Source organism: Plasmodium cynomolgi, chromosome 14 (genome assembly GCF_000321355.1).
Source record: "Plasmodium cynomolgi strain B DNA, chromosome 14, whole genome shotgun sequence".
In the NCBI taxonomy this organism is placed as follows: Eukaryota; Apicomplexa; class Aconoidasida; order Haemosporida; family Plasmodiidae; genus Plasmodium; species Plasmodium cynomolgi.
In genome coordinates, this window is record NC_020407.1 from 69,883 (window position 1) to 85,406 (window position 15,524).

Below are 15,524 nucleotides of genomic sequence, written 5' to 3' on the forward strand. Positions count from 1 at the left end.
TTATCTGTTCAAAAAATAAGAGTCAAACGGGGAACGGGTGTCCAAAGTGCTAATTTAAAGGAGAAAAAAAAAAAAAAAAACGGTTCTACTAATTAAAAAAAAACATAAAGCTAGTTCACAATTGTGAATTTAAGGAAAACAATAATTATAACCACAAATCGCCTTCTGCATCATGAAAAACCGTGTTTATGTCGCAGTATTATTTAACCTCCTCCTTAGCTCACTTGGTAAAACACCCTATATATACATAAATATACTTTGCCAGTTTATCTACCCCTACCTGCAACCATTTATATTTTTTTCCCGATTTTTATAAATTCTCCTATTACCTCTCCTTGTGGATACAGGTTCAAGTCAAGAGAAAACTTATTTAGAAGGAATGAAAAAACATAACTCATAATTAAAATTCTTATCTAAGTATTCCACCATCAATGAAAATAAAAATGCTAAGAGTTCTAAATATGAAAATGCAAATACGAATGACGAGCAATTAGACAAAACGGACAAGCAAAATTATCATGCACCGTATTCAACAAACATTACGTCATTTATCAATTTAAAGGACCAAAACATTACACAAAATGCTGCAAACAATATGTATAAGAAAAAAAAAAGACGTAACCCGTATTATTTTAGTAGACATCATAACAACAAAACGTACGAAAAAATGAATGAAACACCACAAACTTTGGCTTAAAATGGAGGAACTGCATCGAAACGGGAACTTCTTCTAAATGGTAGTGATAACGAATATGATCAGTATAACCCAATTTTCCCCATGAAATTAGACTATGCAGATTTGCACACATTATACAAAATCGATCTTATCATTCTAAAAAAGACATTATACTATAAAAAAACAGATAAGCAAGTTATGCTTTGAATTAAGAAATTTGCAGAGGAAATGCAAAGAATTATGAATAACTGCTTAAATCAAAAAATTATACTAAAACGATTTACATACAAAATGGAATTTCTTAAAAATACATCGGCAGGTAACAAACTCTTCAGTGAACAAATGTTAAACGAAATGAAAGCAAAAATTGTTAATATGGTCCAGTCCAAAAACATGACTTATGAGGATTACACTACAGAAAGGCTTACTCACTATGTATCAAAATATGATGAATATCTATCGCAATATGAACAGTAGAGAGGAAAAAATAAAAAAGATATTAAGAGCGAAGTATAACAAATTATAAGTGAAGCATTTACCCACTTAACCGAATCAAAGTGTGCTGTAGAAGGTACACTGGATTGAAATAAATCTACATATCTGAAACACACTTAATAATTACCTAACAGAGTCAGCACAGTTAGCATGAACAACCACTATATTCATTTAAGAATTTCTACAGAATAACAAATTTTGGATAAGTTTTTTCTAGATCCTAATAAAAAGAAAATATAGAGAAATATAAATGAAACTAATATATTCATTAAAACTTGTGCAGGAACAAGTAAAAGAAATTGAATATGTATTATCCACCAATAGACATTTCATGAGCGATACATACGAAAAATTAAAATTCATCAAAATGGTAAGAGAAGCCCATAATGTAAAAAAAATATAACTTGTAAACAACTGACACGATGTAGTAAGATACCACTGCATTTGCAAGTACATGAACCAATTGAATAAATCCTTTAATGGAACATATCAAAATCAAATAAGCAGGTATAATTACGTACTTCACAATTTAGTGAATATAGTGAAGTAAAAGGCTTATTCAGTATTTTCTTGCACATCCGACAAAGCAGATATTTATAAAAATTACAAATATTCAGAACAAAAAAATAAATAACGCAACGAACAAATTTGAGCAAAATAAAATGAAATTAGAAAAAATTTCACAATACCCAGATCCAAATAATCATTCGAAGAAGTAAAAGATTATGGAACATTTTCTCATGAAAGAAAGCATGGTAAAACGACCTAATAGAAAAATTTCAATTGTTAGAGGGAACATAAGAAATTACTTATGATAATATAAAAAAATCACTACGCTAAAGAATTAAGCGAAATTTAAAATCGGAACAATGAGGGGACAAAAGTACAGATTCTCACAGATATAATTACCAAAATGAATGAAGAAACAAAAATTAACATAGATGATGAAATTAAAAAACTTAAGACATTGTATGGTGAACTTGTCTCCCCTTAAAAAACAATGCCCATAGAATCAATTTATAATTAAAGGGTAACATTTCTTTACTGCAAGCATTATGGGAGGAAGACACAGCATAATTAACAGGAAAGCTCGAAAAACTAGAGAAAAAACTAAAAGAAACTTTCCACACATTTGAGCAAAAACACCACAGTGTAGAAAATCAAACTAAAGCATACACAGCTTACGAAAGGATTGTACAAAAACCTTATGCTAAAGTAGTACAAAAAGAAAAGTTCTTACATTGATATGATATCTGTAGATGCCAATGTAAAAAATAAATCAACAAAATCGGAATAATTTAAAGAAATGAAAGATTTCTTTGGAAAAAAGCGATCTAAAATATATAATAGCCTTTATATTCTGAAAGTAAATACTATAGATAATGTAAAAAAGCATTTAGCGTCTTACCAGGACAACGAAATGCGTTTGAACATCATTAATGGAACTCAATCGTATAGTCAAATTAAAGCTTAAGTACTAGAAATTAATGAACAAAATATAGAGGAAAAATTAAAGGAATGCAAAAACAACTACAAAACTGGGACATATCGCATAGAGAAAACGTTGCATAAAATTGAAGTACTAAATAAAATTGTAAGCTTTTATAAAATTCTTAATATCGGCATAATCCTATCTACAAATATTGTAACCCTAATTGATGGCTTAAATAGTAAATGAACGAATTAAGGGAACAAATAGAAACTAAAATTCGTCAGACGGAAGAAAATGACTTTGTGATTGAAAGTGTAAAAAATGAATTACTGAGAAATTTACAAAAAACGTTAAAAGAAACTAATGACATAAAGGATGATATTAAAAATTATAAACTGTAACAAAAAAAAAAACGTCACTGTTGGTTGAATTCTATTCAAGCTTAAAAAATGAAATTCGAGTGAAAAAAGATAAATACTATTCGAAAACTACACTCAAACGTGTGGAAGACTTAACTCAAATTCAAAAGAAATTGGATAAATTAACTGAAAATTATGAAACATTAAACAAAAGAAGTTACAAATTATTTGAAAATATTGACCTTCAAATTGTAACATAGACGTATAATCAAATAAAACGAAAAATTCAAAGATTAGAAGGGGGAAATGACAACGTTTCTAGCTCTGTCACAAGCTTGGAAAACAAATTAGAAACTGACCAAATAAAATTCCGATACCGATAAAATTATAAAAATGAAAAGTGACGGATATATACAAAATGTGAAACAAAAAGTTGAAGATGCAAAGAAAAAAGTAGACAAGCGCACAAATGATCTGACTGAACTTCAACAGCATGCAGACGAATTTTATAACAATGCGCACCAAGAAGAAGTTAGTATTGATAATTCAAATCATATAATAGAGTTTATGAAATCTATTTAAGAAGATTTAGTAGAAATGACTAATGATATAAAAGTAACAATGGGTGACATTGGCGAAACCTCAAAATGTATAAACCAGCTTCAGTTAAAGGAACAGAATGATATTATATCAATGGAATTTTAAAAGAAATACGTGATGAAATGAGAAAAGCGCTAAAAAATATGGAAGATATTAACTCACTTAAAAACATAAATTAAAGAGTTAATAGGAAAAAACAAATTACCAAAAGGATGAAATGTTACCCATTTTAAAGTGTTCCACTCTTTTTGAAGATGCGAAAAAGCAGGAGGTACAATTAAAAATTGTTCAGCACACCAGAAGGACAAGCTTATAATAATGCACATAGCACAGGATATAACCTTTATGGAAGTAAAAACCATTCAGGAGGAAAAAATGCAGATGGAAATGTCCGTTTTGCAGCAGAAATGATTTTGGGGTTGGGTGTTTGTTCCTTTTTTGCTTTGGCATTGTTTAAAGCCAAAAGGGGAGACGAAACATCTGGAAGAAATATAAATTCACGTGATAAAGAATTTGTAGGCAAAAACAATGAAAGTCTTAAAGATAAAGAAGAAATTATTGAAGTGTCCTTTCACGAAAGTGAAAATGTGTATTAAAAAGAGCGCACCCATATACACGTTTGAAGTGTGCCCTAATTTTTACACTTTTACATGTGTATATATTTACGCACTTACACATTTGTATATTCGTGTGTTCTATTGTTTTTTTTTTGTCAAAAAGCGCGCACTTCGATGCGCATTTTTCTTTATTTAATTTTTTCTCAAAACTTAATTTCTGAAATATCTATTTCGTAAGAAAAATACCGATTTGTTATAGATCATAAAAAATATTAACTGTGTTGAAGGATTGCGAAAAATTCATATGCAACCCAAAGGTACACACGTGCTAGAAAAAATAAAACGTCCTCGGTGAAATATAAAAATAGTTATGGTCTTAAAAATAAGAATTCATTTAAAACGAATCATTGTCAAGCGCAGCGAGGAGTACTTACCCACATCAGTACTTACAAAAAATTATTAAAATTACTATATTACAATCATTACAGGACCAGTAGGAAAAAGCGCTACTTGAGTGTTTCAACAGGAGGGTTAATTCTATGTTTACATAACTTGTTCCGCTTTTAAATCTAAGCCTTTTTTTTTTTTTTTTTTACCCTCTACAATTTTTACGTTTCTTCCTCATAAAAAGGAACAAACTTTATATGTTTATATATTTCACAGTAGTACGATTCTTGAAGTGAGAGAATACATGAGCAATGTAGTATGCACATTTCAAAGAGAAAATTAAAAATTTATTGCCAGAGGTATAGTATTTTATCCTGGTGCACATTTATAAAGCTTTCACTTCTAATAATTTAGACCTTTTATAGTTTTATTAACCTTTCTTTTTTTTTTGTGTGTGTAAATTCGATATAATTATTCAAATAATTTGGATACAACTGTATATTGAACTTAATTTATTATTTCTTTTTCTAAACCTGTTTATCACCATTCTACTAACACTCCTTAAATGTATAGCTCACTAAGCATAGAACACATAAAGCAAATATTAATTGTTTGCATTTTTAAAAAATTGTAATTTTGTTTTTTCCCCTCCCTTTTGGTATTATTTGAAGGAAATATAAATTTCGATAAAAAAAATGGGAAGAAAAAAAAAAAATTATTACGTACAACTATTTATTATATCTAAAGATTAAAACAAGGCAAAATCTATTACAACTATTTAGCTCATTATAACGGTTTTTTCAAAAAAAAAGAAGTTCATAGCAGTAACAACTGGGTTGGTGGCTATATATCACGTTTTATCAAGCCATATTTTGAGCCTAAAAAGAACCACCGTATTATATACATAAAAGGAAAAATTCAAAAAATGTTCTAGAGCATTTGCTTTCCATAGAAATAATCTTCTCTTCATTTCTTTGCTATCATATCTTATCTGATCTTTTTATTTTAAAGCAATTCTTTATTTTTTTTTCCCTTCTTCCTATGCATGCGTATTTTTTTAAAGCTAAGAAGCAAAAAAAAAAATTTTAATATAATACCCAGCCAAGTCCCAATAAGGATGATACATATAAAAAAGGTCTTTCATCTATATATATAATCATATATTCATTATTAATACATTATAAAAAGTACATTATTTGGTGAGCATGTAAAGGACTAACTGCATGTACGTATATTTAAAAAAAATAGCTAAAGCAATATGTACTCTATGAAAAAAAAAAAAAAAAAAAAAAGCTTATTCCTAGCTGTTGCTACAGAATTGCAAAATAATTTGACTAAATGGTACTATAGCAATAATATCTTCAAAACGACTTGTTCAAAATGAAAAAAAAACAAATTTATAACTATATTTAAATTAAAAAAGTTTTTTTTTTTTTAATGCTTGTTTATTCATCTAAATAAATTATTGTAACATCATAATGCTTGCTTACAACATATATGGATACATATATACATAAGTATAAATTTTAATAAAACTCTTCATTCAATTTTCTATACCTCATAAATGCCTGCAACAACGATATTGTTTTATTACTTCCGTTATTATAAATTATTTTTTTCATAAAAACAGGCTTCCGAGTGGTTCCACATTTATAAGCTAAACGGATTATATATATGTATATACATATATAACATTAGTTCTAATATAACGGAAGCATTTGTTTTTATTTTACTACCAAAGAAACGTTATAGCGATATTGAAAATTTTCCTTCTTAAATTATTACTTCCATATAATTTTTGAAAAAATTGTATTTAAGAAGATTGTCTTTTTATAAGCACTTATTCATATTACAACCAATTCTGTTCGCAAAATGCAGAAAACAAAGAAAAACACTACCGGCAAATCCTCAGTTGCCACCATAATGTCAAAGTGTAAAAACGCAAAAGTAAACATGAAAACTCTCGTCCTTAACGTTATCTTTGTATTGCTCCTAGTATGGAAATATAATTATTCCTTCGGTGCAAAGTAAGATTTACTTTTTTCGAAAATTTTAAATAACTCTTTATGTTTTTAAGTTTACCTCTCCGTTATGCGTTCATATATATCTGCACATGTTATATGTGCACCTTTAATCCTTCCAACCTTTGTGCTCACGCGTGGTACTTATATCTCTATGAGAAATCTTTTATAAAAAGGACGCAAAATTTATAATGGATTTTTTTTTTTTTTACCCTCTTTGTAGCACACCTATGAATAGCCCAATGGGTACGCAAAATATGTCTCAAGATTTACCAAAGCAACGATTTGAAAGGATAATGGCAGAAACGCTTGTAAATCAACCATATACGGAAGATTTTGCTATAGGCATCAGAACTAAACAAAACAGTTTATATAACACTGAACCGGAAGATACCAGTGCATATAGTGATGAATTGAGAGAATTATGTACCAAAATATCATCAATATGGAAAGATTCAGTTGAAGATATGGAAAAAGAATATAATGAAAAAACACAACAAGTAGAAAAATCATGGAGAGAAGGAATATGGAAAAATAAATGGGCCAAATACTTAGAACATGTACATAACACCATTCAAAAAAAGCTGAACGATTTGAGTAATACACCACATGATACTGAAGTTAATATAGCATTTATGGTATCCTACGTTTGTTACGTATTTGCAGTGTTTATAGAAGAGGTTATTGAAGATGCGAAGAGGCTAGCTAAAATGTAATATCACGTAAGAAGGCACGACAAACGAAAAAAAATAAATAACGCCTTATCACCGACGAAATGGAAGGCATGCTGCATTACACGGGAGGTAAAAAAAGGGTATGAAATGGTAAAAAATGGTGAAAAATGAAAATGTAAAACAACTCCACATTTTTATCGCTCATAAACGCGTGACCACGAAATACTCAACAATTTAACACCATTAAATATACCTTTTCTCTGCAACTGTTAATTATGAAGAAACGTAGCACACAGCACACATCGCCATAACAAAACCACGAGGGCATCCACTGTACACACGTTTTTGTATACATGATATATTATACACAAATCAATTTTTTAAAGAAGAAAAATGGCACATTAAGGATCTTCCTAATATTATGCGCAGTAGCTATACAAATCCACAAATTGATAGATCATTTTATAAATACCTATACATTTGCAGCTGATAAAATGCAGCTGAATTTTGTAAAAAATTACTTGTCAAAGTTGAAACAGAAAATATATTTCCTAATTATTTTCCTTATTTTTTCTTTGTCCCTTTGCTTTATTGCTAAGACATCTAAGTGGAACATCTTTTAGTTCATTAATATACATTTAAATTTAAGCGTAGTTTCTCTTCGTCAATCGCCGCCCGTGTTGCATAAGCATATGTTGTGCATGCATATACACATTTAATTTATATGTATGTATGTATGCATGTATTTTTTTTTTTTGCAAAAAAGACATTTCAATGTAAATAAGTTACATATGCACGCCTAGAAAGAGCCTAAACGTTTTTTTGGCATAATTAAATGAACGCCTTCATACGTCACGCTTGTACTGAGAGGGGAACTCACCACATCGAAGTAAAAATAGACGTTTTCCATAAGACATTGAACTCTTGATAACATTATTTTTATTCCTCACCGTCTTAAACGTACGCTTCATGGGACTAGTGCTCGTGATAACCGCATAATCATATAACTGCCTATATCCGTAGGAAGTTTATAAATGTTAAAGATAAAACGGTATATCCATAAAGCTATCAAATTGTGTAATCGAAATTATTTTTAGAGCTATCTTGCCACGATTATATTACCATAGTGATATTTGCGATCTTTTTAAAATTGTAAAGATCGACGTTGAATAAAAAGTACTATCGATCCGCGCAAAAAGTATATTCTAAAAAATATATTTTTCAAAATAAATTTTGTGAGGCTATAAAACCGTACCTAAGGTGCGAAAATTACAAAACATTGGAACATATCCATATAAGAAAAAAAAAAAAATGAACAACACTATTATGAGTGCATACATATATGTATGCATATACATGGTGCACATCGAATACGTTCACTCTCAAAGCATCCATTTAAGTTCTTAAGAACGAGTAATCTTACGCCATACTTTGAAACGTTATTCTGCGAGTGGTTCTACCTGTGTGACCCGCATTTTAGCCTTTCACTGACGAAAAAAAGATACTTATAATATCAGCAATGTTTGATCATCTCAGGAATTGTACATGTAATTTATCTTCAACACCTTTTGTAAAAGAATTAATCCTGTTATAGTAGGCACCGATATTAGCGACGTAAAACCTATAACACAAGGGATGCCACAGTTACCAATAAATGCAACAAGAATTGCACCTACTACAAACATTATAAGTATAAAAAAACATAAGTTGTCTGACAAAAATTGAGCGAATATGCCACAGCACGTTTTAGGTATTTTAGCAGGATCTTCAAACTCGGGTATCATTTTTCGAAGTAAAAAATTATCCACGTTAGCATTCATCTTTTTTATAGCATAAAAACAATTTGGACCAGACGATTTTTTTGGAACTTTGTTTTTACGAATGAAATCTTCTAAAGTTTCCTTTTTTTTGGAGGCATATTCTTTTTGAAAAGGCTTTTCCTTTTCCTCTATACTTTTGAAAACACATGAATTTTCCTCTAATCCTGCTCTCTCATATTTTAACGGACTTCTAAGAAATTCCTCTTGAGCTCTTGGCTGTAAAATAGACATTTTTAGAACATCAAGCATTTTTACATTAAAGGTGTGTTCCATTTTCAACATATATCTCATTAAAATGTGCATTGAACATGTGCACATATATATATAACAAGCCAAATGACGGTGCCATCCTACATCATTGGTTGAACAAGGTGACATCCAAACGATAGGGGTGAAAGCCAAAATGATACGAAGAAGATATGCCATATTTACTGGATTTTTCTATTCCCCCCCCCAGCCCCTCTTGTTATTATTATACAAGGTAAGGTTGGCATATATATGGTTGTTCATTAATTAAAAAAAAAAAAAAAAAACATGAATCTAAAAAAATACGTTTTTTTCTATATTTTTCACGAATACTTTGACATCAATTCCTTTGTACATTTTTCAGTATTTTCTACGGTACAGATCATTCTCTTAAATCGGGATTTTTCTTATTTTTTTTCATCATATGTTTTCACGCATAACATCGCTTTGTGTGTGTACTCAAATCAACGTTCCTTTCATTTTAGGAAAATGAAAATTGATAAAATTAATCAACTGCGCCAAAACTGTTTTGGAAGTATACAAGTACGCTCATAATAAAGTTCCTTCAAAACATTTTCGCCCAATTTTTAACGCAAAACATTATAAAAGTGGAGGCCAATTCTTGGTACCACAACTAATTGCACCAATTACAACCAATCGGATAAATACAAAGAGATATTCAAACAAGGGGAGGAAAAAAACGACTTAAAAATATTTCTTTTCTTTTTTTCTCATTATGATAAATTCATGTAGTTTCCATAAATTTTCCGAATTAGAAAAAGTCTCATAGTGTAAAATAATTATGTAATATAAATTTGTGAAATATAACCCTTTAATATATTCGATATGTTACAATGTTAAATGAAAAGGCAAAACTTAAAAAAATAAAACTGTAAATTTTGATAATGCAGAAAAGTGCTAATTTAGAACAAAAGGTAGTTTGCAAAATGATAAATCGCTTGCTTGCTTATTTACATCTTGTTGTTCGTTCCTCTTAAATAATACTGCGCAATAATGGCATAAATGGGAGAAAAAAAAGAAAAAAAATTAATAACCATCTTGATCTACTTTGATGATTTTTAAGTATGTCAAAATAATGATATTTCAAACCACAGTGTGATCATGCGAGTATACATGTAAATAGGTGAATTACATTATTTACACCCAACATATTTTGTTAGAAAGGCCATAAGTGAGCTCTAATTTTTTTTTTTTAGTTCATTTAATAGTGTAATCGGGAACACTTTGCTGAAGGAACCCTTAGTTATTGCACTTTTTCCACTCAATCAGATAATTCTAAAGATCAGATGTGTAGGAGTCAGTTCCCACCTGATTCGTTCAGGGGACAAAAAAACAAAAGCATTTTATTTAATTTCTGAAACACGAAATAGACTCCTATGATACGTACATATACAATACGTGTCGTGTAGCACGAATTTATGGGCTTTTTCACCTAAATGCGTTATTATAGTGCCAAAAAAGAAAAAAAAAAAAAAATAGTAATGTAAAAAGTGTAAAAATTGTATTAAAAAAGCAAATAGGGAAAGAATATTCATGTGGAGGAAAAACTCAAATGAATTTCATTTTTTCTTTATGAACACCCCCATTGTACATATAATGATAAGCTTTCTATTTAAAAAGTAAAAATAATACACAGTGAATATCTTGTGAACTAATAAATTATTGCCGATTACCCTATCTTATTGTGCCTTATGAATAAAGATTATGTCATTCATTCTGCAAAGAATATGTCATTGAAAGTTATTACACCTTTCATAATATTCAGCTTTTTTTAACCCCTATTGTCGTAAAATAATTTTTCTAATTCTATGGTTTCTTTTAAACGATGTAACAATAACGTATATAATTAACAAGAAAGCATTCTGAACGCAAAAGGAATTTTTCCTTTTTGCCATCTTTAAAGTATGGCAAAATAAAATATCACGCAGATTCGATCGTAACTTTGCAAAACTAAAACCAACTTTTAACCCGCAACTTTATTAAATTCATTTCTTAAGGCAATGCTTAAACTTCTCACCAAGTGGCGTTAAAAAAAAATGAAAAAATGTAATCTTGCTTAAATAAATACAATTTAATATTAAGTTAATTTTACCGCTATTTTATTCGCTACCAGACCTTTATTCATTAAAAGGACCCCCTAGTGGAACATAACAAAATATGATAAGTAACCCCTATGTGTTGAAAGGTGCACATCTGGCGAAAATATAAATAAGATTGACCAATGTTGTGAGTTAAAATTTTTTATACTAAGTCGATACTTATAAATCATTTCGAAATTTTTTTTTTTCTGTGCATACTAAAAAAATTGCAAATAAAAATATACGTCAAAAATGTAAAAAGAATGGTATGCTCTAATAAGTTACATAAATCATATACACACTCATGACACACTTTTGCAGCGCTGATGATAAAGTATGTGCCCCGCCTAAGGTTAATGTTCTCCTTCTGCATCTTAAAAATGAGAGATATTACTGAACGTTATCTTGAATAACTTTATACACACCTTAAATGCAATTTAATGAACCTTTCCTCTTCCCATAACACATAGTTATGTGTATGCAGGGGAACATGAACCTCTATAAAGCATATTTTCCGCATGTGCACCTCTTTCATGCGTAGTACGAACAAACACATGTAGAAGTAAAAATATAAGGTGTTACTTACTATAAATGAACTGCCAAATCATGAAAAAAATAGGAACACCCCCAGAATGCTTCCATTAGAAACTCCTTCCTTCAACTCTGTAAACGAATCAAGGGGGAATAAAAAAACGATTATTTCGTAAAGATAGAATCATGAAAAAGAATTTAACTTTTAGGGACCTATCCTTTATGCGCAAACATTTTGCTGAATTAAAAAATAAGATGAAATTGGAATAAACGTAGAAAAAAAAAGAATCCTTTTCGAATTCTTAGATAGCTCTCTCTTTGTTTTTCTTTACACTACCCTCTTTCTGCGTCTTCATGAATGATGTAAGACGTAGATAGGGTTACATATCAAGCTACTTTTTTTATACGCCCTAATAAAACACCATTATTAGCAATTTCATTCCAAATAACGGATAAGCCTTTCCTCACGAATAAACAATTTATAACAGGTATAAAAAATATTATAATGAAATAAAGTGAAGTCCAGTTGCATCATCAAGTTATGCATTACGCACTTTGCCACTTCTATCACAACCCCCTATTTATTTTTCGTTCCCTTTCTGGATTGTCTAGATTCCTTTATAAACGAATAACGTACACCATTTTTTTATCTTAAAAAAGGTAGAGAAATGGATAACATTCATCTATCAAGCGTGTACAACATTTATTTCGTACATAACAAATACACATATTCCTGTAACTCTCACGATCTGCCATTTTCCTTACACGGGAGAAAGTGTGTCACATATTATACGCATTTTAAATGGGCAGAAGAGATACATATCGAGTGTGTTTCATTAATATACACAAGCGTATATTCCATCTTTGCTTTTTATTCTAAAATCAATTAGTCAAAGGTACTCAGCATAATAGTTAATAGGGAGTAAATGAATTTTCATTCAACGGTGTATACATTGCATATATATTTATATAGACACATATATATAGGGGGAAGAAGAAAAAAAAAGCTTTAATGTTTAAAAATTCAGGTAATTGATTAAATGGTTTATAAAAAGTAGTCGTGTTTCTATTAATCATTTCTAAAAAAAGCTGGAAATTCATAAATAATATTCACATACACATATGTGCGGTTTTAAAAAAAAACGAAAAAGCGATATATCTTGCGAGGACACTTTCTGCTTAACAACACTACAATAATAATTTAAATGAAGAGATAAAATGTGAATAATCATATGTGGGGTGATAGATATGTATATCTATATAGATCTATGTAAACACGTATACAGCGACGTTTTAATCTGTTCGAAAAAAGCACTTCAAGGAAAAATTAAAATTTTTACAAAAACCATATTATTTTATGTATAAATTTTTTCAATATTTAACTATGTACTATATATTGCATCATTTTTGTGGAGATATCGAAAAAAGGTACCCTAAAAATGGTGTGATTATTCCATTTTTATATCTTCTAAACTCTTCCAAATTTGCATCATAATAATGGATCTTATTATTATATATCCTTTGTCTACTTTACTTTAGTATACACTATATATTATACATTCTACTTGGTAATATTTGCTTCCCCTGTATTATGGAAGATAGGGTTCTTTTTTCTTTTTTTTACGCACCCCTCTGGGCTGTTTCTACTCATAGGCACCTTTAAATTTATCCTTAGACTTTTTAATATTATATTTACCCTCGTTGTTATAGCCCTGGTTAGTATTGGCATTATGTTTTTTAATATCATCCATTTTTTTCAGTTTAAAGAAGATATAGGTCATTACTACCAAAATAGATGTCAACAATATGTTTGCCAGATGCTTCTTACATCTTTCGGATGTCAAAATGGATAAGAGTAATAACAATAGGGGTGGAGTTATAATGGTATAATTCTGGGAGAAACTATTGATTATCTGCGTTTTGGTATCTGGCTTTTCCATTAAATTGCTATCTCTGTTGGCTTTGTTCACTTCATCAACAATTTTGCTTTCAATGTTTGAATCGACTTTTTCTAAATAACTCTTTACATTATCTGATAGAGTTCCCCATTCAACTGCATTTTCTACTTTGTCCCAAATGACATCTTTCAAGTCTTTCAATTTTTGTTCAATATCTATATTTAGCTTTAAAGGTGCTGCATACGGTTGACCATTGTCGCCTTCTGGCATATGAGATCCATGTGGACCTTGTGGATAGTTTCCCTGTGGTTCATTTGATGCTAAGGATCTGTTGAAAGCTACGTTTTCTACGTTTCCTGCAGTGTACGCCTCATCATGAGAACTGCTAAAGTTGGTCTAGAAGGAAAAGATAAAACGTAAAAGTATAAATATAATTATAAAGCAAAATTTACATAATACAGGCTTCGCCATTAAAGCACAAAAATATGCGCTTAATTTCTCCACCATATATGCAGCCTTCGTGTGCAAATCCACAAACACCATGATGAAAGAGAGGAAGAATTAGAAACATCATTTTTCACATATAAACACACGTAAGAACTTCTTAGCTTTACATATAATCCTTACATGGCTATACGAACATTGTGAAGCCCAAATCAAAAGGGTACAGGCAAAAATCTTGGAGTAGAAAAAAATTGAGTTCATTCCTTCCTTCTTTGGTTGATCATTTCTTGAAACATTTGCATCAGCCTCACTTAAGCTTTTAGCCACGCGGATATTACGTCTATAACTCATAGTGTCACTTGATGAGGTATCCTTATTTTTCAGAAACATTTTATTTTGGGGAGGGGAGGGGGCTTTGCTTTAAAATTTAAAAATAAATAAAATCTACAAATTACAAAATCGTATAAAATAAATTAATATGTATTCAATTGCAATAAGGATTTTATTAATGAATTGAAGATAAAATATATTCCTTGAAAATGTAATATATTTTAGTATATAAATTTTTACTTCAAAAATAAGATAATATATATTTATTACCAGAGTTGCTGGGATAACAATTTTCTAATTTTATATAATGCTAATTTATTTATTATTAGATAAAAATAAACAACTTTAACGTTTTTATTTTATATAATAAAAAATTCACGTTTAATTACTTTTTTAGTAAAAATTATTAATTATGCAATAAAATAATTCAATATTTTTTAGAAAATAAAATATTTAAAAAAAAAAAAAAAAAAAAACAAAAGATAAAATTTCATTAAGACTTATTTCGAAATGAAACAATATATAAATATACGAACCTCCTTAGAATGAAAAAGCATGAAAAATAAATAATGAATTATTGTTATTACGCGTTATTATATCACTATATATATATATAATATATATATGTCCACTGTAGAACGCAGAAGGATAGTCAATTTTGATATAAAAAGTGGGGTTCTCTTTGTCAATAATATTTATTATTAACTATATTTTTTTTATTTGTGGCTACTAGGCTATTCTAAAAAATTAGTTTTTTTAGAGCACTGCGCTAGCTAATAAAACCCTTATATAAAAATAAAAATACTTTTTTTTTTAATGCTAGCTTAATGTTATCAATCAATCCCTTTTTTTTGTGTTTTTTTTTTTTTTTTTTGGCAGTTGCATACACTAAAAAAATATTGTTGTCACCAAAAAAAATATTNCATTTTTTGCGTAGAAAAGTATAATATATATA

At 29.2% G+C, this 15,524-nt stretch overlaps 3 protein-coding genes across 3 annotated transcripts; 1 reads left to right on the forward strand and 2 right to left on the reverse strand.

Moving 5' to 3' along the window:
- Positions 1-6,459: 6,459 nt before the first annotated feature.
- PCYB_141100 (hypothetical protein) lies at positions 6,460-7,243 on the forward strand (the record flags this gene model as incomplete). Its single annotated transcript, XM_004224581.1, has 2 exons — positions 6,460-6,533; positions 6,751-7,243. The coding sequence occupies 2 exons, from the start codon at positions 6,460-6,462 to the stop codon at positions 7,241-7,243; spliced, it is 567 nt and encodes a 188-aa protein (XP_004224629.1).
- Positions 7,244-8,733: 1,490 nt separating this feature from the next.
- PCYB_141110 (hypothetical protein) lies at positions 8,734-9,294 on the reverse strand (the record flags this gene model as incomplete). Its single annotated transcript, XM_004224582.1, has 2 exons — positions 8,734-9,237; positions 9,277-9,294. 2 exons carry the CDS (start codon positions 9,292-9,294, stop codon positions 8,734-8,736), a joined length of 522 nt encoding a protein of 173 aa, XP_004224630.1.
- A 4,246-nt stretch (positions 9,295-13,540) lies between these two features.
- On the reverse strand, positions 13,541-14,894 carry PCYB_141120 (hypothetical protein; the record flags this gene model as incomplete). The annotated part of the gene is made up of 3 exons (XM_004224583.1): positions 14,810-14,894; positions 14,423-14,683; positions 13,541-14,191 (listed from the first exon to the last, which is right to left on the reverse strand). The coding sequence occupies exons 2-3, from the start codon at positions 14,627-14,629 to the stop codon at positions 13,541-13,543; spliced, it is 858 nt and encodes a 285-aa protein (XP_004224631.1). The 5' UTR covers positions 14,630-14,683; positions 14,810-14,894.
- Between the last annotated feature and the right edge of the window lie 630 nt (positions 14,895-15,524).